General features: G+C 51.1%; 2 protein-coding genes across 3 annotated transcripts in view; one reads left to right on the top strand and one right to left on the bottom strand.

Annotated features, from left to right (window-relative positions):
* Positions 1-6,029: 6,029 nt before the first annotated feature.
* On the bottom strand, positions 6,030-14,856 carry LOC111143337 (neurochondrin). Of its 2 annotated transcripts, none has more exons than XM_022497013.1 (7): positions 14,620-14,856; positions 13,250-13,390; positions 11,207-12,175; positions 10,176-10,417; positions 9,370-9,594; positions 8,855-8,997; positions 6,030-7,564 (listed from the first exon to the last, which is right to left on the bottom strand). In XM_022497013.1, the coding sequence occupies exons 2-7, from the start codon at positions 13,370-13,372 to the stop codon at positions 7,128-7,130; spliced, it is 2,139 nt and encodes a 712-aa protein (XP_022352721.1). In that variant the 5' UTR covers positions 13,373-13,390; positions 14,620-14,856; the 3' UTR covers positions 6,030-7,127. The 2 variants fall into 2 exon arrangements, with proteins under 2 accessions (XP_022352721.1, XP_022352720.1); XM_022497012.1 differs by having other exon boundaries at positions 14,277-14,855.
* A 325-nt stretch (positions 14,857-15,181) lies between these two features.
* Positions 15,182-25,969, top strand: part of LOC111143194 (KIAA0319 like) — an 89,049-nt gene continuing 78,261 nt past the window's right edge. Inside the window, exons 1-2 of the mRNA XM_022496729.1 lie at positions 15,182-15,294; positions 18,002-18,171. Of these exons, the coding sequence (XP_022352437.1) occupies positions 18,030-18,171 (142 nt within the window). The 5' untranslated portion in view covers positions 15,182-15,294; positions 18,002-18,029. The remainder of the gene's footprint in view (positions 15,295-18,001; positions 18,172-25,969) is intronic.

The raw sequence follows: 25,969 nt of genomic DNA, 5'->3' as shown, positions 1-25,969 counted from the left end.
GGGCGTCGGGTCCTCAGCTGTAGGCGCCCTGGGGCAGGTCCATGGGGGCGGGACGTGGGCCGGACGGGCGCAGATCGCACTTGAAAAAGTCGGTCAACGGATGCCCAGCGCCCGCCCTCCTTCCTCTGAGCGCAGCCCTCTCCATGCACTCCAGTTATAGTGGCGGGGGCGCGCTGGGCCTCTGGGGCGCGCATTAAAGAGACACGCTGTGGCCGCTTTCTCCCTTCTCCCCAACGACGGTTCAAGGGGAGGCGTGGCTTTGGCGCGACCCCGTGGGGTGGGTAGCGGGGCGTGAATCCAAGCCCCGCTGGTCTGAGCCGCCTTGGGGGCTCAAAGCTCCAGCTGCGGTGAAACATAGAAGGATTGGAGGCTAGGATGTAGGGATGGTGGTTTTGAATCTCAGCTCTACCGCCTTTATTTGCCTTTGAGCAAGGCACGACTCTTTCTCATCCTCAGCTTCCTAGTCTGTAAAATGGGTATCAGTCCTTTCACTGACCCCCTCACCGGACTGTGGATGGGCCATCGTCAATGTGGAAGAAGTTTGAGAGCTGCAGACCCAAGCCCACTGGCTCATGTGCACACATGTGTCAGCGTGTGATGTGTGTACGTGCCATACACACATAGAGAACCATCACAGTCTTTCTGAATGTTTCTGGATCAAAGACCCTCTAAAGGTGCCCACTTCACTCGCCTTCTCCAGGGGCTGATAATTCCCAATGCCAAGCCTCTGAGGAAGGGGGCCACACCAACAAAGAGGGTTGTCCAGCTGGGGGTTGGGCAAGGGTTCCACCAGAAAAGGACTCCAGATGTTTCTGAAGCCAGGAGATCCTGGGCTGACTGAGTGGAGGTCTGTAACACACACACACACACACACACACACACACACACACACACACACGAGAGAGACTGTTGGGTGAAGATATGTGTAAGTGCCCCATGTGGATGGTGTGCAGTTGGCACCCTGACATGTGCAGGCTGTGTGTTTGTGGGTTACCATGGCAGGCTTGGCTGTCTCCCAAGGACATTCCCGTCCCTTCAGTCACTTCACCTTTCTCCCAAAACCCAACCCTCTCCTCTTCTGCCCCCCGCCCCAGAAGCAGGATCAAGGATTAAAGAAAGGGAATGAGAGGAATACTAAGAAGAATAGGAATTTAAAAAGCAGAAGGAATATGTTTAAAAAAAAAAGGCAAGAAGATGCTCAGATAAAAAAACATAGAATTCTGAAATAATCATAGCAAGTACTCATTACAGAGTGTGCGGTGTTCTGTGTTAAGTACCTGGTGAGTACTGGGTTGCTTCACCGTCATGCTCTCTGGTGAGGAAGATGTGGCACAGGGAGGTAGGTGAATGGATTTGGCCAACGTCATCAGGGAGCAGCCAGCAGCCAGAGAAGTGGCAGAGCCAGGGTGGTCTGCCTCCAGCCTCTCTCTGTGCTGTACTGCCTACCCCTCAGGTGCCTACAGATGTAGTTCTCACTCTGACCAACCTGTGCCCCTGGGCGAGTCCCTCCTCACCCCTGACCTCAGTTCCTGCAACTTCAACAACAGTGGCAACAAAGCAGGGTGGCTCAGAGAGGACTGGATGTTTTCTGAGGCCCCTTTCTCGTGAAGCGGATGATGAGAAAAGAAAGGTGGAGATGCAGAGGTAGGTTAAGAAGAGAGGGGGATTGACCCGTGGAATGTATGTGGAGGGGACTTGAGTGGGGTATCCCAGAGGCAGGGGCAGAGCTCAGGTCTGAGTCATTTCAGTCTGGGGGACCATGGGGAAGGGAGGAGGCTGGAAGCAGCAACATCACTAAGAACTTTCTGGAGGCTGGAACCACCAGCTAGGGTGGGGAAAGAAGCAGAGCTGGGCAGAGCTGCCGCCTCCGTGCCCAGGACAGACCAGAGGTCTGGAGTGTGTTTGCGTGTGTCTGGATATGCAGATGTGTGAGTGACAGGACCCCTTCTCCTCCATCCTCAAATTCAGAAGTGAGGCTCTAGGACAGGTGTATGTGGGTTAGTACATGGCACGCAGGTTGGTGGACCCTTTGGGGGAAGTCCAGGAGTGGCAAGGCCAGCGCTGCCCGTGCCCAGCTCTGGGGATCCCTTTCTCTCTCCAGCAGAATTCTGGCTGGGGAAGGCCAGAATGACAGGACAGGCTGCCTGTCCAGTGACTTTTGTGGATTTTCTCACTCTACCCTGCTGCAGCTTGAGACACTCCCTTCTTGCCTGGTTCTCCTCCTTTCTACCCTGACTCTCCCTCAGCTTACTTTTCTAGCTCATTGTTCAGCCACATCCTTCATGTTGGTTATTCTTCCTCAGGGTTGAAGCTTCAGCCTTTTCTTCCTGTCTGCACTCTTCACGAGTTCATTCCTTATGACTTTAGTGACTGCTAGTCAGCTGTTATCTCTCAACTTTGTTCTATCCAGTCTGTGTCCTTCCCTAAATATTCAGACCCACAGATGCAATTGCCAGGGTGGGTATTTCCTTCAGGCATCTCGTTGCAGCCATCTGAAACTTTCCAAGTCCACAAGTGAACTTGACATCCCCTCCACCCCCACCACCCACCTCAATCTGCTTCTTCTCTGGGCTCTGTACATGGCACCCCCATCCCTCAAATGGAAAACAGAGTCATCCCAGACTCTGGCCTTCCCTTCACCTTCGTAAACCAGTCGTCATGGAGTGTTGTCATTTCTAACCCTTACACATCTCTCCCCGCCCCCTGCCAGCCCTTTAGGGTCCCATAGTCTTTCTCATAGACCAGTGGTTTTCGAAGTGTGTTTCCTGGGCCAGTATCACCTACAGACTCCGCAACCTTGTTACAAGTGCTACTCCTTGGACCTCACGCCGGAGGACGCTGAATGTGGGGACTGGAAGTTTGTTTCAATACTCATCAGATGACTCAGAAGCTCACTAAGGTTTGAGAACTAATGTCTAGACCATGACAACAACCCCCTAGCTGGTCTCCTGCCTTTGTTCAGTACCCTGATGACGCACTTCCCATTCTACTTAGCGGTAAGAGGGAGGGAACCATGTAACCTTCCTGCTGAAAACTCTCCTGAGGCTCCTCATGGCCCATCTTGGGAAAAAAAGTGTCAGCACCCTAACCAGCATTCCAGCTGCAACCGGTTTTTCCTTTCTGCCTCACGAAGTATTCCGTAAGAAGATGCAAGGAGAGACAGAGAGTGTGTCCTGCACTGGCTTGGGAGCATAGCAGTTGCTCAGTGGAAACTTATTAAAAAAATGATGAATGCATGAGTTTGTGAATTCCTCAGCTGACTGAGGGGTCTTTTTGGGAAGCTTCCATGTGAGCATGACCCCAGGTAGGTAGACAGAGAAACCACGTATACTCTGAGGAGATTATCTGATAAATGATTTTCCTTATGGCTACTGAGGAGATGGGTGTTCGTGACCCGCGACTGCTTTGGGGGCTTCTAAAACCTACAGGGTCTTATGGCCACAGACTCTGTTGCTCTTCTCTTTCAGGGCCAAGGGACTCCTCGCTTTCTGAGGCATGGATGTGGGCATTGCTGCTTGCGCTCTTTCTGGGAGAGGAGTGCACACGTGGAGGCCTGGGATGTGCATGGGGTTACACATGCAGACTCTCCTGGGCACGTGGGGCATACAACATACCTAGAGACACTCTTGGGAAACATACATACACATGGGAACACAGGACATGTATTGACCCATAGGTCCTCATGTTCAGACATCCTAGATTTCCATTTGGCAGTCTTTGCCTATTGCTCTTCTCCCGGTCTCAAATCTTTCCCTCTCTTTTCAAAAAGCAAGCTTGCATTTGGATTCGATGTTAAGAAAAAACTCAGGCCTGCCTCCTTTATTGACACAGCCATCCTCCTCCCTGCCTTTGGCAATCTGCTCTGGGCCTGGCTGGGTGTTTGCCGAGTGGGGGAGCATCTGGCACAAGGAAATGCTGAGGCGCCACCTGGTGGTTCTATCTCACAACTGCAGCTCAGGTCGCCCTTTCTCGCACCTGAATTACCAAAAGCAAGCTTGGTCTCGTTACAGAGTTAGCCAAGCCCCTCTCCCCATTCAGGAGCCCAGAACTCTCTGACCATCCCTCACTAAAGTACAGAGCTCAGTCTACCTTTTGTTATAAGCCTTTCTGCAGGGTTTGGCTCCTCCATCTCCGGAGGGAGAGTATTTCGAGAGCTGGGACCATAGGTGGCCACTTGCTCTGGGCCCTTCCCTTCTCTTGCTACTTCCCTAGATGATCTCGGTCACTCCCATGACTTTAAGACTCTACACTGCCAACTCCCAAATCTGTCGCTCGCCCAGACCGCTCTGAGCAACAGACTGCAGAAAGCAGCTGATGCCTGGATGTTCCGCACGCAGCACAAACTCACCATTTACCATATTGAGTTTATATTTTTCATTAACCTGTTTCCCAGTGTTCCCGGTGACAGTGAATGGCCCCATTATCCACTTAGTGGCCCAGATCAGGTATCCAGGAGGGCTCTTTATCCCTCCTCACTGCCAGTTAATCACCAAGCCCTATTAACTAACTCCTACCTATATTTTCTCCATCTTCACTGCCGCGGGCTTTTAGTTCAGACTTAGTACTTCCTCTCTGAGTTCCCTGCCTCAGTTGTCCCCCTTGCAGCCAGTCATCTTTAAAAATGCAAACTGGATCATAGTCTGTTAAAAAAATCTCAGCATGATCACACATTTAAGCTTCTGAGCATGGCATGCCAGGACTTGGAAGATCTGGTCTATGCCCACTGGTCCAACCTCATCCCACTTCACACTCTCTATTGTAGCAACAATGAGCTACTTGCGGTTCCAAAGCTCACATGCCTTTATACCTGCTGTTCCTCTGCTTGTCTACCTGGCAAGTCTCTCCTCACCCCCAGGTCTCAGCAACTGCTTCCTGAGCTTTCTCAGACTTACTCAGCCGGGCTGAGGGGCTCCTCATGCTCCAGCCATACTTCGCTCAGACCCCCAGAGAAGCAACTGATTATACCTGTAGTGTCTGATGCCTTGTCTGTTTCCTCTCTAGATTTTAAGCTGCTTGATGGCAGGGTCTGTCTTTTCATATTTTCCCCATAGCCCATGCTATGAACATGACTTTCTGTACATCTAATAAATAATTTTCCTCTGTGCATAGCCCACCACAGACAGACACGTGAGACATGCTTAGTGAATGTTTGTTGGCTTGAGGGCATAGGTAGAGATGTCTGCCTAGTGTGGGCTGGGTGCTGGTCTGGCTCCAGTCTGACAGCTTTGGCTCAGGCCTGGTGAAGCAGTAGGTGCTTGGCTCCCACCTCCTGCTGAAGCTCTCAGTCCCCTTCCCCCCCCCCCTTCTTATGGGGCATAGGACAGAGCTGAACAGGGCAACCTGGGTGGCTTGGTCGGTTAAGTGTCTGCCTTCAGCCAAGGTTATGATCCTAGAGTCCTGGGATTGAGCCCCACATCCTACTTCTCCCTCTCCCTCTGCCACTCCCCCTGCTTGTGCTGTCAAATAAATAATCTGAAAAAAGAAAAAAAAGAGGTGAACAGCTGGTTGCCTAAAAGCCATTTTGGCCTGGAGGTATTGTTGGGGCAGCAGTGATTTTGTTAAAAAAAATAATTATCAACATTCCAAAATCAGAGTTTGCATAAAAATGAGGGTTTCTGACTTGTCTTTAAAAACTGGAAGATGTGGCACTACTACTTGGTGGCCCTTCATGTCAGCACTTCATTTGTACACAAGAACCCCAAAGCCCCACTAGACTGGGCCCCTTGGCACTAGTTTGCCATCCTGCTCTACAGGTGCCGGGTGTGGGCTAAGGAGTCAGCGGCCAGCCCGGTCTTGGCTCTGACACCTACTGGCGCACCACCTTGAGCCAACCACCTACCCATGCCAAAGGGTCTTCACCTGTAAAATCAGGATAATGCCTGTGTCACAGGATTCTGGGGCAGGCTCAATGAGAGAATACCTGTGGAAGTGTGTGTGGCAGGGCCTGGGCTCTGCAAATGGTAGTTGTGAGCTGCTGGAGTCTAGAAGGAAGAGAGAAGGTGCAGGACAGACCACACAAGGACCAGCCGGTCACCAATGAACATTTATTGAGTGTCCGCATGTGCACAGCTTTGAACTTGGAGATCACAGAACGCACTGGGGAGGGAAGAGGAGAGAGAAGCAAGGGATGAGGTTTGGGGGAGGGTCCCCCGGGGTTCATAAGAAAGGTAGTCCCTGCTGGAGCCGCAAGTCGCGTCTCTCTGCAGAGAGGAATCATAAGTAGGGGTGGGAATTAAAGCCAGGCACCACGATGCCGATGAGGGGCAACCACTAAGGAAACATGCGGATTCTGGATAAGTGTCCCTCCTGTTCCTGGCTCCAGCCAAGCCAGATGGCACCAGGGGGACAGGGATTAGATGCTCAGGTGTCCAAGCAGGGATAAGGACAGGCAAAATAAGTAAATCCTCAACCCCCATTGTCACTCTGCTGCAACATGACACAAAAGCTTAGAGGCCAGGGCCTAAGGACTCCTGGGTCCCTTCAAGGAAGCTCAGGTGGAAGGAGGTTTCCATACCCCCACGCCAGGCCTGTCTGCCCCAGGATTCCCTGGAAGGATGGGGCAGTTCAGACCCTGGGTCATTGAATTTGATAGGAAGAACTGCGATGTCAGTGGCCTGAGTCTGCTCTCCGCCCAAGGGGCTGAGGGCAAGAGCCAAATGGCCAATTTGAAGGACGTGGACCTGGGAGGCTAGAGGGGACACCACAGCCTTAGGGGAGCCCACGCCCTGGCCGGCAGGGTACATGGGCTGAGGCAGCCAGCTCCTGCCAGCCCTATACCACTGGGGCCTCCCTCCTGTGGAGGAGCCTGACAGAGGGCACAATGACAACCAGTGCCCCCCCTTCTCTAGGGGCTGCTCCAACCTTCCCCGGCCTGGCAGGGACAGCCACATTGATTTCCAAGCCAATCCCTGCCCCCATGGGGACCCGGGGGAGGGGGACGGGATGCAGTTCCTTATACTTGAGGGGTGGGCTCCATGCCCTTGCCCTCAGAAAAGCCAGAAAGCTGGGATGTTTGGGTGGGGTGGGGAGTTTGGGGAAGGGGGTCCAGTCTGGGAGCTTCAGGGAAGATACCTCCTCCCTCCTTCCCTCGCTGCCCACCCCCGGGTCTGTCCCCAGCGGACACCCGCTCAGGGCTCCGACAGGCACTGCTCCAGGGCGGCCATGCGGTAGTGGCTGGCCGTCTCCTCACCCGCCTGCAGCCGCATGGCCTCCCGGCACAGCCGGTTGGCCCGTGCCAGCTCCACCAGGACGCCCTGATAGGCGGCGACCATCTCGGGCTTGACGGAGTTGGGGCTGACGCTGGCGAGCAGCTGGAGCAGCTCCTGTGGCCAGCGGGAGCGCAGGGCAGCGGGGGCCAGCCAGGGCAGCAGGGGCACGCAGCCCGTGAAGGCCTGCATGCCCAGGAACCAGAGCTCCTGCAGGTCGGCCCAGATGCCCTCGTAGTCAGGGGACAGGACCAGCACTGCCTGGTCCGAGCCCGGCGTGGCCCGCGCCACGTGGGACTGTGACAGGAAGAGGATGGCAGCTGCGAAGAAACCTCGGGAGGCCGGCGTACCCTGGAGAGCTGGAAGGCAAGGGGGTGGAGGGTGCATGAGGCCAATGGGCCGGCTGCTTGCCCAGACCCTTACTTTCCCCTCTCGTGGCGGACACACTCCAGGAGCCCAAGTGTGGCCTGCCATCAGCCTGCCTGGGCTCAAGCCCTACCCTCGACTCTACTGTGTGACCTTGGCTAATCCACTTTCCTGGCTCTCATTTCCTTACTTGTGAAACGGGGCCAACAGTGCTAATCTTAGCAATCCGTTGTGAGAAATGTAATAATCTTGGTACACTCAAGCTCAGGGTCAGGCCTTCCTGTAGCCGGGGTAGTGATGGGAGAACCTCTGGGCCTAGAGAGCTCCGGGCGATGGCGCTCATGCCAATTGATTTTGGGGCCAGAAGAGGGCGCCAGAGTGGGGGGGGGCAGGGCTTGGCTTACCTGCCACGCAGGGGGGCTCACCCCGCTACTGCAGACCCTCTCAGGGAGGCTGTCAGTCCAACCTGGTGGCACTTGTGGGTGAACAGCACTGGGGCTCTACTCAGGGGCTGAGATGAGGCAGCCTGGGACTGAGGGAGCACGGGGCTAGAGCACACGGGCAGCTTGGGGTCCACTGGGACATGTTCCCTTCCCACTGCTGGGGGACCCTGCTGGGATCCCCGCACAGGGAACAGAGAGGCAGCTGAGGGTACAGGCTCATTACGCCCTGTTCCCGGGCATCTGCTCAGCTCCTCCAACCTGACAGATGGGGCACAGGGAACAGGCGGGGACAGAGGGACCCAAGCAGACACCCACGGCCAAAGTGGGAGACATGGAGGGCTGGCAGGGGCGGGAGGGGATGTCCTCCCTCCCCCTGCACAGAGCCAGGGGGAGGCAGGGTTGAGGAGGTCTGTGCAGAGGAGCACCAAAGTGCTGAAGCCTGTCACGAGGGAGGTGAGGTGTTGAGCAGAGAAAAACCTCAATGGGAGGATTAAGCTTTCTGACTCAAGGCCTGGGTGGGGGAGGCTCCACCTTGAAAACACTGGATTCAGACTCCTTGGGCTGCTGGGAATTCCAGGTGCTTATGCCTGTGCCTTCGAGCAGGCCTGTTCTTACACCCACCAGACCTTGCCTTAAAAGTCTTCAGAAGGAAGAGAATGTTATCATTTGGGGAAGAAGGGTGGGGTAGGGTGGGGGATGGAGACACACTTCAGAGACTGCCTCTTGACTGGAAAATTCTGTTCAAACCGTTCCTTGCAAATGGGGACTTATGCCCAGAAGACAACAGGTCCACCCAGGTCCTTTGCCCCTACCCTTTAGGACTGGGTCCCCAGGGCTTACCTGGAGAGGTGCTGAGGAGCCGGGCCATGAGAAGGCCCAGGGTGGCCACATTGGCAGCCAGAAGCAATCTCCCGTGCTGCTGCACCAGTGAGGGCAGCGACGTCATCAGGGTGTTCATGAGAGATGTGAAGCAGGCATCTCGCCTGGGGAGAAAGGGAGGGAAAGATGGGGGAGGAGTGGTTGGTGGAGCTAGACCAAGGACCAGGGAAAACCTGGGATTTTGGGCTTCACCAGGCAGGGTTTGGCAAGAAATGAGGCAGCAGGGTCAAGAGTTAACTTTGGGCCCATTCATGACCTCTGGGGAGCAGAGACGGTCACGGCTGGAGCAGAAAGACAGGCCCAGAGGCCTTCTGGACATGCCAAATCCTCACGTGGGGTGTCTCTGTCTATTCTGGGAGCCTTTCATTCTAACCGTAACAGGAACCCACGGGCACAGGGAAGCAAAGTCGAGATGGAGATCCGAGGTGAGTCTGAGCAGCCCCCCTTGCTTCCTCCCACCTCCTCCCCGGCCTCACTTGATTAGCCCCGGTGCGGTGACCACGAGGTTGAGGAAGATGTGACAGCAGGTCTGCAGGCCGATCTCCACGCTGTCAGGCAGCACTGAGGTATCGTGGCCCGGGGACGTGAGCTCCCACTGCTGCAAGAAATACTTGCAGAGAAGTGAGGGGGCTCCCTCCTTGATCAGGATCTCCCGGGGCCCATCTTCGACAGTCAGGTGGCACCAGCCGGGCAGAAGGAGCCTAGGGGTGTGGAAGGAACAGACGTGTAAGGGGTGGGGAGAGATGAAGGCACAAGGAGTCCCTTTTTTGGGGCATCCCACCTGAGAGAAATGAAAGCAGGGGGGAAGGACCCAGCTTTGTAGGTCCCGCAGAGAACATACACACGCTGTGGTCCTTCACGGGCCTGGGCTCAAACTTGGGCTCTGCCTTGTGGTGCGCGTGTGGGCCAGTTACTTTAACCTTGAGTCTCGGTTTGCTCATCCTGAACACACGGATGAGACTTGTCATAGATCTGCTGTGTGGACCGAATGAGATTGTTTTGTTAAAAGGTAGAGCAAAATGCCTGGCGTGTAGTAACTGCTCGATAAGCACGAGTTCTCTCTTTATAGACAAATCTGGGCCGGGCAAGTAAGACTTGGCTGAGCAGGAGTCCTGCGTGAACAAGCCCCCCCAAAACCCAGAAATAATCCTAAAGGAATTCTCATGCCCCAATCAGGAAGCCTGGCACAGAGCAGTTCGGGGGAATGTGGGGGAGGAGGTGTCCCCCTGTTACACTTTTCTTTAGAACAGTCTGGCTGGACAGACTCTAACTACAAACTCACCGGAGAGCATCCCCCGGCCAGGTGGGCCCTGGGGTGGTGGGGGAGATGGCCAGGGTGGCCACCTGCTGGGAGAGGTCATTCGCCTCCTCGGCCTCCTCGTAGAGGGTCTTGGCATAGCGCACAAGGAAGGGCAGCAGCTGGCAGACCTCCTTGCGCAGGGATGAGGTCTCCTCGGCCAGCCAGGCCCCCAGGATCCGCACCGAAGCAAACACAAAGGGCTCCTTCTGCTTCTCTGGCCCCACCTGTTGCCATGGGACCCCTGTGAGATGGAGCAGGACCAGAGACCCTCCCCGGCCGGGACAGCATGCCAGCCAGCCTAGGAATAACACAACTAGAAGGGAATTCTGGCCAGGGAGCCCCTCAAGAGGGAAGCCCAGTGTACCCAGCACCTGGCACACGGTAAAGACGCACCCAGCAGGGGCCTGGCACAGAGCAGGCCCTCAGGGCATGTCTGCTGGGGGAACTGGACTTCAGATATGTTCCCACACTCACTGGGGCTCAACCCCCCCCTCCCCACCTCTAAAGTACCTCAAGGCTCCAACACAACTCACAGGTCCAAAGCTAATTAGACCCTCCCTCTATAGCAGCTCTGACCTGGGAGGAGTTAGCTGAACCTCTCCAGAGGCCAGGAACCAGCAGCCCCGCTCCTTTGCCCGGCTCTGGCACAGGTCTGTACATGCAGGTGCATGAAACAATGCGAGACGTTGAGCCGAACAGACTGCTTCGATTTGGTGTGCGTGTGTACTGGGGGGAGGGTTGTGAGTGGGAAGTCACCGTGTTGTGTGTGTGCGTGTGTGTGTATTGTGATGTGAGTGCACATATGGTGTGTGGTATGGTGCTTGTGTGGAGGCTCAGGGGGGAGGGAGAGGGAGGCTCGGCCACACTACTCCCGGGAGTGCTGCAGGATCAGCCCTCAGAGTGGCATCTTGCCCTCTCCCCATTACTCCAGCCATACGTTCATGTCCCTCTTTGCCTTGCCTTCCAGCCCCCCACCGCACTAGGCTCCCTGTGCGGGGCTGCTGTGCCCTCACCTGCAGCAGGTAGTGGATGACAGCCCCGATGGCCTCCTTCATGATGCTCACGAGCTGCACCTTCTGTGGCTCCTTGAGCAGCGACTGCTCACAGCGGGTGCACTCCTGGATCCCCAACTCCATGAGGGCATAGCAGGCGGTCACCACATCCTCTTTCACTTCTGTGCCGGTCTCCTCCAGCGCCAGCCGTACCTCCACACATGCCAGATTCACCAACAGGGCCAGGAACTTGCTCCCGGAGTTGCCCACTGGGATCCAGTCGGAGCCGCAGGCGTGCGCCAGGCGGGCAGCCAGCTTTAGGGCGGGGTTGCGCTGCCAGGAGCTCAGCTTGCTGCCCAGGATGCGTGCCAGCCCGGCCTGCAGATCCCGGAGGCACTCAGAGGGCACGGTTGTCGGGGGCAGAAAGATGGGCAGCAGCTGGCAGAGCTCAAACTTGCTGGCATCCTCGGCTTTCTGGAAATCTTCACTGAGGCCCCGTAACACAGCCAGGAGGTCAGGCTCTGCCTCCTTCCAGCACTGGGTCTCCGCAGCAGCCAGCAGCCCCACTAGAAGTGCCAGGGCCTGGTCAAAGCCATAGCCGTGGCCCAGGTATGCTTGACAGAGGGCGGACACGGTGCCCCCAGCAATGAGGTGCCGGGGCCCACGGGGTGTGCCTGCCACAGCTGTCAGGCACTGGTAGGTGTCATCGATCATGGAACGGCGAGCAGCATCATCCGGGTCCCCCCGGGCAGTGAGGAAGGTGCTAAGGATGGGGATCTTGTTCAGGACCTGGGGATGGGCGGCCAGTTCAGGGTCACTGCAGAAGCAGGCCAGCAGGGCCACACCCAGGGCTCGGAGAACATGGTCGGGGCAGCCATCTGGTGCCTCCTTGGTGGTCAGGAGACGATTGGGGAAGGTGAAGCCTACAGCATCGAAGATCCGCCGCCGAGTTTTGGCATCGATGTCACCTGCTTTGACTGCCTTGGTCACCTAAGGGGGGTATGTGCTATCAGCGGGATGAAAGGAAGACTGCCCCCCTGCCCCCTGGGGGCGCTGACCGTTAGCAAGGTTGGGTCACGGAAGGGGACTCATGCGAGGGTCCAGAGGTCATTTCATCCAGCTCCTTCCCTCCCCTGGGTTGTGACCTCTGGGATCCCTCATCTGTGATTACCTCCACAAAAGGGAGGTCCAAGCCTCCTCAACTACACATGCTTCATGTTTCATCGCCTGGTCATTTGGGAAGTTCTTTCTGATATTTCATCTAGATGCCAACAACCAGAGTTGGGCTTCGATCTCAGTTTAAAATCTCCCATGGGATTAGGGTCTCTCCCTAATTGCTCCCCCCAGGAGAAGCCTCTGATCCATTCCCGCCACCTTCTCAGGGGAAATGGCTCCTGTGTCTCGCCACTCTGCCTGTCAAAACATTTCCCCTTACATTTCACCTCAACACCTCCTCTGCTGCAGTGTGAGCCCTTGACTCTGGAGCCTTCTCCCTGTTGCCATGGCAAACAAGCAGCGACTGTACTCCCTCCTCCCTTCACCCCCCACACACCAACCCCCCCTTCCCAGCACTGCAGCTCCTGCTCTGCTGGCCCCAGTGTGGTTCTTCCGACAGGGCTAAGCCCCAAACCAGCATCCTCACCCTCAACCTACCTACTGCCTCCCGGCCATCCCCTGAGACCCCTTCCCAGTTACTTCTAGCTCTGCTGTTCTCTCCACCCCCAGAGCAATCATCTCCAGCCCTCAAGTACTCTGCACTAGTTACTACCTGCTGCTGTCACCCTATGAGTCAGCTCCCATCTGCTCCGGGACGCCCCAGAGAGCAGACCCAGGCAGCCTCCTCCGAGGCTCCTAGGGACCCAAGTCTTATTCACCCCCATTCTCCCCTTTGGCCCCATACTCAGGGGAGCAAAGAAGAGTCCAAAGGTAGGCTTCTGGGGCCTTCTTTGGTGCCTCCAGGAATGCCAGCAATCACCTATGTATCCTTGGGGACTTTTTGTCCCCATTCAAGGGGTCCCAACCACCCAGCCCTTCCCACCTCCCAATTTTCAGTCAGTGCCTTACTAGCAGCAGGGCTGCAAACTGCTCGCTGTCATTCTTGGCCTCACGGAGGGCTCCCAGGTAGCGCTCCAGGGTGGGGTTCCGGCTCTCTGCCTGGTTCAGAGCTGGCTCGCAATCCGAGGCCATGATGCCCGCCTTGCCCAACTGTGAACACAAGAGGGACTGAGCATCCCTCTGCAGAGGAGGGGTGGGGGTGGGAGTGGAGGATGGAGGGAGGGATTAGCACAGAGGGAGGGATCAGGAGGGATCAGGAGGGATGGGTTGCACAAGACTGACCTCCCTTGTGGCAGCCCCTTAAAGGCACTGGACCCTCAAGTCCTGAGGGATGAAGAAGGGACCCTGGTCCAAGGTCACCTCCAGAAAGCGGGAAGGAAGGGCCATGCATCCTGCTGCTCAGCTGGACAGCTCTCCTTACCAATTTCCCAGGAGTGGGAGGGGGCTGGCCCCACTGCTCAGCTGTCCCCTGGCACCAGAGGCTGGTTTAATCTCCCTCCACCCAGGCATATACCAGGAGGGAGAGGTGAGGACAGACAGGAAGGAATGGAGACATACATGGGTGAAGTTCGATTATCCGGACTCAGACTGACATGAGGGAAAAGGGCATCCTAGGTTTCCCTTCCCCTCCCTTCTCCAGAACAGGCAGGAGACAAGCTTCAGCAGAAGTGAGGATGCAGGGTGCTGACGAGGGAAGGCTTGGAGGCCCCTCTGGGGACCCCACCCCTCCAGCCAGGGCTCTCAATCGCCCCCGCAGGCTCCTTGCCTCCTCTCCTTTCCCTCCCTCGGGCAGAAGCTGCAGCAGCAGCAGCGGCAGCGGCAGCAGCAGAAGCAGCGGTAGAATTAACCCTTCGCGTTCCCTCTTCTCGCCCTCCCTGCCCCGCTACCAGCCTGTGGATGCCGGCAGGGGCTGGAGAAGCAAGAAGGGGTCCCGGGTAGCTCCCAGGACAACGGAGAATCCAAAAGCCGGATAATCGAAGCAGGGCTGCTGAGATGGGGAGATGAGAAGGGGAAGAGGGTTCCTGGCGGTCACCACCTGTCCCGCCGCAGCCAGGTCACAACACGACATTGATGAAGTCACGACAGGGCGGCGATGAGATCACACTTCACGATGGCGCGGTGATGTCACGAAGAGATCACGGCAAAAATCACGACATGGACAGCCCCCAAAGATGACAGGGCAAATTAAAAAAATATATATATAGGTATATATTGAAAAGGGCTGTGACAAAATGGAGTCTCGACAGGGCACGATGATGTCGCGATATGGCGCGATGGAGTCGCGATAGGGTCCCCGGGGTGTGTCGGCATCGATCAGCGCCGGCTCCGCGAGGCCCCGGCTGGGATGTAGGGGAGGGCCTGAAGGGGGCTGAGCTCACCAGGCTGCGGCCCGGAGCGGCGAAATCTTCTCCGAGCTCGATGCTCCGGGAGCCTGGGGCCGCTGCTCACGCCGCTTTGCCCACTCCCGGCTCCAGGCGGCTGCAGCTCCACCCCCACCCCCGCAGCGCTCTCGACCAATCCGCGGAGGCTTCACTCCGGGCTCTGGCCAATGGCACGCCTGGGCGCTAAGCTGTAGGGGGTGCTGCCGTTGCCGCCATCTTGGTTGTGGGTATTGCCCGAGTCCCGGGCCTGGGGCTCGCGGAGGGCAGGCGAAGGAGCAGACTTCTTGTGGAGAGCGGGAGGAGACAGCCTGGGGGGTCCAGGTTCCTTCGCTCGTGCGTAGTTCTGTCCCTCAGCAATGCCCCTCCTCCCCCTCCGGCCCGCGACTGGACTTGAGCTTCCGGAGAGGGGGGTGCTCGGGAGGGCTGGTTAGCATGAAGAGTGTGTTTCCGGGTTGAGCCCGGGAGGTGGGAGGAGGCGGCGTTTCCGGCCGCGGTTGCTGTCCTGGGAGGCTGAGGCGAGAGGGAGCTGTCCGGGTGGGGAGCCCGCACTACCTTCTTCCTTTTCCTCCTCCTCCGGGTGAGGGGAGCGAAGGTTGGGGCCCCGACCCCATGGACCGGGAGGAGGCGGAGGCCGCCGAGAGCCGGGGCCCCGCTGTGTGGCCCTGAGCCCCGGTAGGTGGCCGGGGGCGGCTGGCTGCCAGGCCAAGGACCACGAGCTCAGGGGAGGGGCAAGCGGGACGGGCTCTTTCTGAGGGTGCGCTGGCCGGGTGTTGGGACCCGGAGGTGGCGCTCCTGGCCCGGCTAGGGCAGCCAGCTGCTTCTGGCTTTTTGCAGGTGCGGAGCTGGAGTCCCAGGCCAAACCCCGCTTCTCTCGGGCCCGGGCCTGGTCACGCAGCATCCTCCATCCCTTGACAGACTGACCGGTCTCGGGGCGCCGCTGTCCTTCCTCCCCTGACTTTGGCAGCCCCGCCCTTAGCTGCTGTCTCGTGTGTTTGGTCTCCTCACCAAGATAGAAAGTTGATGCGGAATAAGGGGGGCGGGGCTGAGCAGGGCGGGTAAATTACCCTGCGAAACCTGCCTTATTCCGGACTTAGAAAATTATTCCTCACGGAGGGGTTCTGTGGTGTCTGCAATGAGCACAAAGGTGAAACGCAAGAAGTCAAAAGAGAAAACCTCAGGCGATTCTAGGAAAGCTTTTCCTTCTCTCGTCTCCTGGTGCTTGTGCTCAACCGACCATAGATGCAGTTAGTGTAGAGAATTAGCTGACTGTCCTTGTGCTTTCTTCTGTGATTAACAGACTGGGAGCTGGGAACAAACTGGAAAGACGGCCTCCCAGAACAATCTGTTCATTTTTCCAGCTATTTGGAAAACAATGTCTGCAAATATAAGCAGAGTTATTCATGGCAGTCTGTTCTGTAACTTTCCCAAATATCTTGAGACTTTTTTTTTTTTTTAAAGAGCTTTATTCTTGATTACTCATACCAGCTGAATAGGCTGTTTCAGACTTGCTCTGTCGTTGTTCAAACATATCTTATCGCTGTGTACATAAATGGAGTTCCACGTATGTAGCTGACAGACTGAACTATGATACAACCCCCATCAACCTGAAGTATTAAGTAAACATTACCCCCTGCTCTGTCTGAACAGCTGCTGCAACAGAGAGTGCTTTTATTTCGGGTGTACTTGTAACGCCCTAAATGCCAAAACTATTGCAAGCTTTTCTAGATTTTCGTTTGTCAAGTAATGTGGGGGTGTGTGTTCTCTCCCTGGGTTTTTACCCTTTGATTCTATAACAAACCGTTTGGATCTTGGTGATGTGTTGTTCTTGCCTCTGGTCAGCAAGGCTTTGAGGACTCTAGCAGTGATTTGTGCCCTTAGACAATTGTAGATTTCAGAGGCATGGCTGGTTGGGAGTTCACGTGAAAAGAGCTCTGCCTCTCTCTTATGCAGGGCTTGTAAGACATTGCACTTCTAATCGGCTTGCTAATTCAATGGTGTTTATTACTCCCATTTTCAAAACCTATTCATTTCTTTTATGCTTCTATCGCCCACCTGTCACGCTATTGATGACAGGTGTTGAGTCACTTTGAGTTTAAAATCCTTTTGTGGTAGGCAGAAATGTGTTGGGTAAGATCCGTACACACACACACACACACTCTCTCTCTCTCTCTCTCTCTCCCTCCCTGTTCCATCTTGGAAGGCTAGAGAAGTTGCTGGATAGACTTTCTAACTTAGGCTCCATTTCATAATCTCTTGAACATGTCACTGGCCCGCACATCTTTCAGCTCCCTGCTCCCTAACGTACAACTTCAGAACTACTAGAAATCAGAATGGATGGAAGTGAGTGAGGAAGAAGTCCTTCAGATGCTTGAGGCTAGGTGAAGACCTTTTCTTGGGTGGGCTGTACGTCAGTTTTGCAGCTGTGTGTGCATGTCTGTGTGTGCATGTGTCTACTTTCTGATCTTAGTTAATATTGATCCCCAGCCTTTGTGACGCCAGTATCCTTGTATGTTGGCTGCGGTTGGCGGTTGGAGTTATTTGCCACATGTGGGTGACAGCAGGTGCACATTTAGGACAGAAGAATTTGAATTGCTTCTTCAGAACTCAACCAATCTTCATGATATTGCCAAGATTTATGTAATAATTTATATAGTGTAGGGAAGTTGTATAAGACAGATGAAACAGATGACAATTATTTTTTTCTCTGGAAGGGACCTAAATTATCTGGCTCCTAGATTCTGGAATAGCCAGAAAAATATCTAGCACATAGTAAGGGCTGTGCAAATATTTGTTGAATGTACCTATGAATTCAAGTCAGGAATTGCAAATGATTCTAGAGATCAGGGAGGTGACATCGAAGTATAACATGGATAGATTTTTAAGATCATAGTGGTGGGGCAATAGTAAATGGGAGAGTGCATGCGTTTCCTAAAGACAGTCACATGAAAATTTTTTTTAAAGCACAGCTAGACAAAACTCTCAGGTGCTCAACTCTGGTAGTCCAAACTCTTAATAGATAAGAAGGTGTGTTTGGTCAAAGTCAGAAAGCTCTTAGTGGCAGAACTGGAACTGAAACTCTTTAGGCTGGTGTTTTCCATTCTTCCTCACAGGTGATTTACTGTTAGCTTAGAAAATAATAGAATGTAAAATGTTTCAGTTTTACAGTGGATTCATTTCATATCCCTTGCTATGTTTTTATCCTGATAATTATAGGCTTTGTCAAGGCTCAGGTTTAAAATTTACAGGCAGGTATGAACAGTGAAAGACAAACTTGAAATTTCTCTTCCCCCTAATCTGTCACATTCTCTAGCACTCTTCGTTTCCAGGAATCAATTATTAATTACTTGGCATATAATTTCTTCTCTTTCTGTCTTTATAGTGAATTGGTTCCGCCTGTCTGGAAGGCCATGGAGAAGAGGCTGGGAGTCAAGCCAAGCCCTGCTTCCTGGATTTTATTGGGATTTTGTTGGCAGATAACCGTGAAATGGTTGAGAAGCCTGTACCCGTTTTATACTTGCTTCTGCTTCAGTGCTCTGTGGTTGTCAACAGGTACCATTTTCTTTATATAGATTTAAGATAAAAGGGCACTTTGCGTGAGTCTTTCAGTTCATATTAAAGACAAGTAGGAGGCAGAAAAGTAATTTGCTAATTGACAGAAATGGTCATCCTTTGTATTTTAAGATTTTATTTATTTATGTGTCAGAGAGAGAGAGTGAGCACAAGCAGGGGAAGCAGAAGGCAGAGGAAGAAGCAGGCTCCCCACTGAGCAAGGATCCCAATGGGGGACTTGATGTGGGGCTCAATCCCAGGACCCTGGGATCAGGACCTGAGCCGAAGGCAGATGCTTAACCAACTGAGCCACCCAGGAGTCTGAATGGTCATCCTTTTGGTGGACACTTAGTTTGTTGGGTTTGGAAACACAATTAAAATTGAGTTCTTTTTTGTAAAGGGGGATTGGCGTGATCGTTTTAAGATTTGGTGAAGATGTAAATGAAGAGAAAAACATTTGAAAGTTGGAAAGACCTGAGTTCTGGAGCTGGATGTTTCTACTTACTATGAAAACTTGAGCAAGTTACCTATTATCTGTAAAGAAGGCTAAGATTTACCTTATAGGTTGATATGAGAGACACTGTAATTAAAGTGTGTTGTACAGCCCTGTGAAAATAGGTGCTCAGTAAATGATTCTTTGCTTCCTTTCCTTTCCTAAAGTAATCTTCACTTGTAAGAAGAATGCTTTCTTCCTAGAGATTATTTCGCCAGGCTAGAACCTCTTGCCAGGAAAGAGTGTGAAGAAGTCCTCTTTCTTTCTTTCATTTTTTCCCTTTCAGTTCTTCTTTTGACATTGTTCTTTGCAGAGTATGGAATGTGAGAGAAGAGCAGTTTCAGAAAGACTTCATAGTATGCTGCCATTCTGGGCAGTGACAAAGCTTTGTGTTGTAGAGTCCACTGTCTGGGATAGCTAATCAACCTTTTGGCTCCTGTAATTCCAAAGATTTCTGTTGCTTTCCCAAAGGAATTGGTGGTCGTGATCTAGAGAATCAAGTAATTACTGTATTTAGCAATTTCAGTAACATCAGCTTTGGGATTTTTGTTGTCTTGCAGTGGTGGTTGATGATTGCATAATTATAGCAGTGGAAATTGCAGTTGACAGAAAGCTGACCTAAATGTTTTTTTACCCAGATGATGCTTTGCTGGGACAGCTAACTGTTTCAGGCCAACATTTTATGTAAGATCATTTGAGTTAAATAAGTAACTGATTTAGCACTATCAGAGTCGGAAAATCGCATTTTTTGAAGAGTACCTACCAAATACCAGGCCCTTGGTTATAAACGTTACATAGCTTATCTCACTTAATCCTCACAATAATCCTAAAACAGGTAGTTTTAGTCTCATTTTATACATAAAGAAATTGAGGCCCAGAGAGGCAAAATGACTTGACCAGGATCACATGGCAAGAACACTATAGAGCCAGGAGTCTGAATCCAGGTCTGTTCACTCAGTAGCCTGTGCTCTTTTTCTTCGGCTACTATGCCTTCCAACCACAGGTAATCTTTTGGAGGACCAAAGATAGGTTTTTACGCTGAACCGTGATGAGCAGCTTGTTATTTGAGGAATTCCACCTAGAGGGGAGGGAGAAGCATTTCTGAGTGTTTCTGTATTTGTAGTCAATAGCACTTGGTTAAACAGAATACTGTGGGCTTACTGGGCTAGGCTTTAGTATCCCCTCGGCTTGGTGCTTAAAAATAGCAACGGTGAGCAGACTGAGTATAGAAGTGCAAAAGTGGTATTGTTAGGAGTGGTTCTGGTGGGGATTAGATTGTACCACTTTCATTTTAGAGATGTTTGGAGCTTCTGCCATGGGAGAATCAAGAACCATGTGTGTTCAAACTGAGGGAATATGCAGGTAACACAAGACAGACAGATTTGTTATGTATTTTAATTTATCAGAACTTTTTCACATCAGTTTCTTAACAAACATAGTATCTTAATAGAAAAAATGAATAAAGGACATACAAAGAGAGAAAAAAGATACGTACAGGGCGCCTGGGTGGCTCAGTCGTTAAGCGTCTGCCTTCAGCTCAGGTCATGATCCTGGTGTCCTGGGATCGAGCCCCACCTTGGACTGCTTGCTCAGCGGGAAGCCTGCTTCTCCCTCTCCCACTCCCCTTGCTTGTGTTCCCTCTCTTGCTGTGCCTCTCTCTCTGACAAATAAATAAATAAAATCTTAAAAAAAAAAGATACATACAGGTAGTATCATAAATAAGAAATTAAAATGATGTATAAGCATTTATAAATGTACATTCTCATTACTAACCAAAGAACTGCAGATTAATTTTTTTTTTTTAATTGAGTAATCACGGTGCCCAATGTGGGGGTCAAACTCACAATCCCAAGATCAAGAGTCCCATGTTCCACCAACTGAGCCAGCCATGTGCCCCCAAAGAACCGCAGATTAAAATGAGAGATCTTTTTTTAGCTTATCATACTGATGAGGATCAGAGTAAATATATTTAATGCTGCCTAGCGGTGATGTGGTTACCCTCATACTGTGCTGGGAAGTTTGAACTGAGAACTTTTTTTTTTTTTTTTTAAAGATTTTATTTATTTGAGGGACGCCTGGGTGGCTCAGTTGGTTAAGCAGCTGCCTTCGGCTCAGGTCATGATCCCAGCGTCCTGGGATCGAGTCCCACATCGGGCTCCTTGCTTGGCGGGGAGCCTGCTTCTCCCTCTGCCTCTGCCTGCCATTCTGTCTGCCTGTGCTTGCTCTGTCTCCCTCTCTCTCTGACAAATAAATTAAAAAAAATTAAAAAAAAAAAAAGATTTTATTTATTTGAGAGAGAGACAGTGAGAGAGAGCATGAGCGAGGAGAAGGTCAGAGGGAGAAGCAGACTCCCCATGGAGCCGGGAGCCCGATGCGGGACCCGATCCCGGGACCCCGGGATCACGACCCGAGCCGAAGGCAGTCGTCCAACCAACTGAGCCACCCAGGCGTCCCTGAACTGAGAACTTTTGACGTAAATACCGAGATCCTTAAAAAGTTAGTATCTTTTGACCTGGTAATTGCCCTTTTAGGAGTTTATCTCAAGGATATATTTAGATGGTTGTGAATGAAACAGTCATTTATTCTACATTGGAAAACATTGCCACAACCTGTCAGGAGCGTGGTGAGATTGTGGCATGCCACATGTGAAATATTATCCAACTTCAAAATTCACAGTTTAGAAGAATAAGTACATGGGAGATGCTCTTTTGTTTTTGTTTTTTTTTTTGAAAGATTTTATTTATTTATTTGACAGAGACCACAAGTAGGCAGAGAGGCAGGCAGAGAGATAGAGGAGGAAGCAGGCTTCCTGCTGAGCAGAGAGCCCGATGCGGGGCTCGATGCGGGGCTCGATGCGGGGCTTGATCCCAGGACCCTGAGATCATCACCTGAGCTGAAGGCAGAGGCTTAACCCACTGAGCCACCCAGGCGCCCCATAGTGGGCTTCTTTTTAATTTCAACTTCTGGGTTTGGTACTGAAACCCACTGCTAAAAAGCAGTGATTATAATTTGACAAAAGTTGCTCTATGTTTTCCTTAGGGACCTTTGAATCACTGTTTTTCTATTTAATGTTATTGTTAAATGGCTTAAAAGTAGCATTTTGGACTTGGGAATTATCTGCAGGTGAAAGTGAGGTGACACCAAGAATTTGGAAATTCCTGCAATAGATATCAGCTTCTTAAAGGGCAGACATTTTGCCTGTTTTACCTACACTGGGTATTCCCAGCGGGTACCGAGTGCTTGGCAGATAGTAGGTGCACCACAAAAATGTTTGTTGACTGAATAAATTAGTAAGTTAGAAATAAGGGAATTGTCCTTTGAGAATTAAACTTTAACATAATCTGTCATTTGAGAGGTAAAGCTTAAAATTAACACACTCAGAACAGAGGTACATGAAGGTACCTTAAGGAGATACAGTACCTTTGAGAGAAACAAGATCTGATTTAAGTATTCACAAATATGTTAACATATCTAAAGAAAGAATATGTACATCTCCAGAGTTCTGTCTGCATGTGTGTGGGAGGTGAGAGGGCCTGAACCAGCATTGGAAACCTAAGCCATGGAGAGTTACAGAGGCTCCTATAAGCTGAAAGCTAACAACTGGCTCTGAACACTCTCGCTGCCATTCCCCTGCTGCTGGGAGGTAGACTACACAGTTAGTTAATAAGTAAGTTCAGAGAAGTATTCAGTTCAGAACGAGTTTTTTGAGAACTCACTAGCAGTCTGGTCCTAGGGTAGGAATGCGGGTAATAAAGATCAGAACAACACAGTACAGCACTTCTTGCCCTGGAAGAGCTCCCAGTTCCCTGAGGGCAATGAATGTTTAAGACCTGTGCCGTGGTAGGTGAAAAGGCAGAGGGTTGCAGTGCTGTTCTCTGTCCCCTTCCAGACGATGCACTGCACTTCGTAATTATTTTTCCCTCATTCCCTTGTCAGCTTGTTCCTTCAATGTTTTATTCTTCAGGGTTCTGTTTCTTTCTACTCTTTCTTGTCTCACTCTTGTGTGTTTCCCTTGGGCAACCTCATTTTTTCCCCATAACTGTAACCCCTGTGCTCTTGACTCCCAAATTCATAGCTGTTCGTTTACTCCTTTCCAGAGCACACAGCCACCTGTATGTCACATTTTTCTAACTGGATGTCTCACGGTTACCTCTAACTTAATGTATCAAGACCAAACCTGTGGTCCTTTACCCCTCTTTCTGCTGTATTCCCTACAGCAGTGAAGAGACCACCTCCACTTGCGTTCCGATGTAGAAATCCCTGAGTCATTGCACACTCCTTTCTCTCCTCCATGTTAGAATCGCTATTCATGGAGTACCGTCTCATGCCTTCATGCAGAGCGCTCTGTTGCTCGGTATATGCCATTACTGTTCTCACTGATGGATTCTGATTCAGGTACGCATAAGCTCCTTTCTGACATGTTCCCTGAGGTCCTTGGTTTGAACTTACTCTTTAATGTTCTCATAGAGTCTGTACAGCTTTCTTACACTATGCTATACTGTGGGGTTTTAGGCTGTGTTGAGGAGAGGTTCAGAGGAGGTCTTGCTCTAAAGTGTAGTCCTTAGTCCTAAGGTGAGGCCTTTCTGGTGTCTGCTAGTCTGAGGTGTGATTTCTTCACTCTGACAGAGTCAAATTCCAGATGCTCTTATTCCTGCCCCCAGCACTGCTTGACCTCTGGTGATTCTGTTTCCCTCTCAGCGCTGTAGCATCTACTATCTAATAAACCTCAGATCTTGCCCAGTGCCTTTACATTCCAGCCCTCAGGCTGGCAAGGGACCTTCCCAAAGGACTTCTGGGGCTCCCTCTTCTCACAGCTCCTTCCTCTCCAGTGTCTCACCTCTCCAGTTGTAGCCAAATTTAGAACTCGGCTTCCTGGGCTCAGTGAGGCCCCTGTGTTCTCTTCGGGTTCCAGCTTTCAGTGCTATGGTTGGGAAGTTGTCCCTTAACAGAGAACTGGGCAGTTGTAGGCCTCAGGTCAAGTTTCCCCTCTCTCGGGGATTGCAGCCTTGCACTGCCTGTCATCTCCTGACTAAAAGCACTTGTATATTCTGTCTAGTTCTGTAATTATTTATAGTAGGTATTGGGTCTGGTGCCAGGTATGCCAAGGAGTAACCTCTGTTCTAAGTCAGTAACTTAAGTGATCCTAGCAGATGTGGCTGGAAGCAGATGGCTACTGTGATTGATCACTTACGTGTCTCCTTCATTAAACTGTCTTAATCATAGTTACATAGCTAGCATTTAGCACATAGTAGGTGGCAGTAAAGGTTTGTTGGGTTAACCTAAAGACAATGCTGGAAATAGCACCATGTTGGAATATACATGTTGAGGAGAATTGTTCTTTCCTACTCTGTTTTTCTATTGTGGCTCATTAAATGGGCACTTCACTTCCCAGGAGGGAACAGAAGCTGGAAGGTCATTTTTGCTCTTTTTTCTACCTTTTCTTTGGTTCTCTCCCTGAAGGGAAGAGTGCTTTTTTCTGATTGGTGAGGTTGGAAAAGAATCCTGTTGTATGGAATGGCCAGTCTTCAGGATTGGCATGTGTTCTCTCCCTGCCATGCTCTAACTGGTCTGCCCATGCCCGAACAGCCTGCCTGTGTCCATTTGGCTAAGCTTAATTAAGTACTGGAAAGCCCATTTGTGACTGTACATCTAAGCTATATTCTCCAGTCACCTTACCACTTATAAAGATTTTATATATATATATATATATGTATATATATACATATATATATATATACACACACACACACACACACACATATATATTTTTTTAATCTTAGAGAGCACACATGTGAGCAAGAGTGTATGTGGGGGTAGGGGGCAGAGGGGGAAGAGAATCTTAAGCACAGCCTGTGCTGAGGGTAGAACCCAATGCTCGGCTTGATCTCACAACCCTGTGATCATGACCCGAGTTGAAACGAGTCATGCTTAACCGACTGTGCCACCCCGGGGCCCCTGTAAAGATATTTTGATCTCCATTTATCTCAGCCATATTTTTTTTTTAATTTTTTATTTTCTAAGTAATCTCTACACCCAGCGTGGGGCTTGAACTCACAATCCCAAGATCAAGAGTTGCATGCTATACTGACTGAGGCAGCCAGGCACCCCTGCTATATTTTATTTTTAATTTAGTCCCAAACTCAGGGTAGGATGGGACAAAGACAGCTCCTAGCTTAGCAAAAAGTCTTTTCTCCACTAGTTGCCATTCTCTTTCTGTTCTCGTAACTGCCACCATTTGCCCCTCACAGACAGAAGACACCTGAACTCACTTTCCTCCTTTGCCTCTGCTCTTTGGTTGTACTTTGACCACTATAATACCAGACAGACCAAGTGGTATCTTTTTCTTTTAAGAGAATAATATATTTTGACCATGCATTGGTCTGATATTTAGGAGAAAACATTTTCAGGAGACTTTTTAGGGGGCATTATATCTCTGCTCTTCTTGCTGGGTACCTAATTTAAGGTGGTTGACTAATGGAGTAGATCTCGTAACGATGAGCCTTCAGCAGGAACTTTCTCCTGCCAAACTGTCCTATATTCTTAACTATATTGCAGTACAGGAAGGTGATAAATTATTAATCCTAAATCTGTCTCCTCAGATTGTAGGATAATGACTTGAGTACATGGCAGCTGGGGAAAGGTAGAGTTTTCTGGTTGTTAACACAAACCGTGCAGGCTTTTTGATTCTAAAATTCAGCTAGCATTAAGCAAGTCTTTGGGATCTTGTTATATCACAATTTAATTGACCTAAGACCAGTGAAAATCCTCTAAAATTAACCTTTCTCCCAATGAAATGAAGAAGTAATTGTGTCTTGCTTAGACACTCTTCAGTAAAAGATAATCATCTTAAGTCTTGCTCTGTATCTTGGAGTATAATTTTGGTGAGTACTTTTTGCCCTTCAGAAACATAATGCAAACACAAATGTATTTCCTAACTTGTGTGAAGTGAAGAGGGATAAGAAAATGGCATAATTGAGCAGTAAATCCAATGTGATTTAAAAACTGTCTGAAGTGGACTTGCCTCAGGAATTCCTCAAGGGAGGGAGTAATAAAAGTGGAGGAATTTATAAAAACAAAATAACAATTGTGGGGCCAAAGCAAGCCTTTTGGCTTATTTTGGAAATTGCATAAAAATCTTACTAATTGGAACGGCTTCCAATTCACCGTATCATGTGAAATTGGTAGGAATGTGATCGAGAACTGTGTGTGTGGTTCATGTTTAGACATCTCAGATGAGTAGTATTGAAAAGTTTGGGTCAAAATGCATAGCTCTTGGTTTGAGGGCCTGCCTTTTCAGCTTTCTTT

The sequence above is a fragment of the Enhydra lutris genome, unplaced genomic scaffold (assembly GCF_002288905.1).
Source record: "Enhydra lutris kenyoni isolate GAN:26980312 unplaced genomic scaffold, ASM228890v2 scaffoldscaffold9, whole genome shotgun sequence".
In the NCBI taxonomy this organism is placed as follows: domain Eukaryota; kingdom Metazoa; phylum Chordata; class Mammalia; order Carnivora; family Mustelidae; genus Enhydra; species Enhydra lutris.
This window is presented reverse-complemented; position numbering and strand designations above follow the sequence as displayed.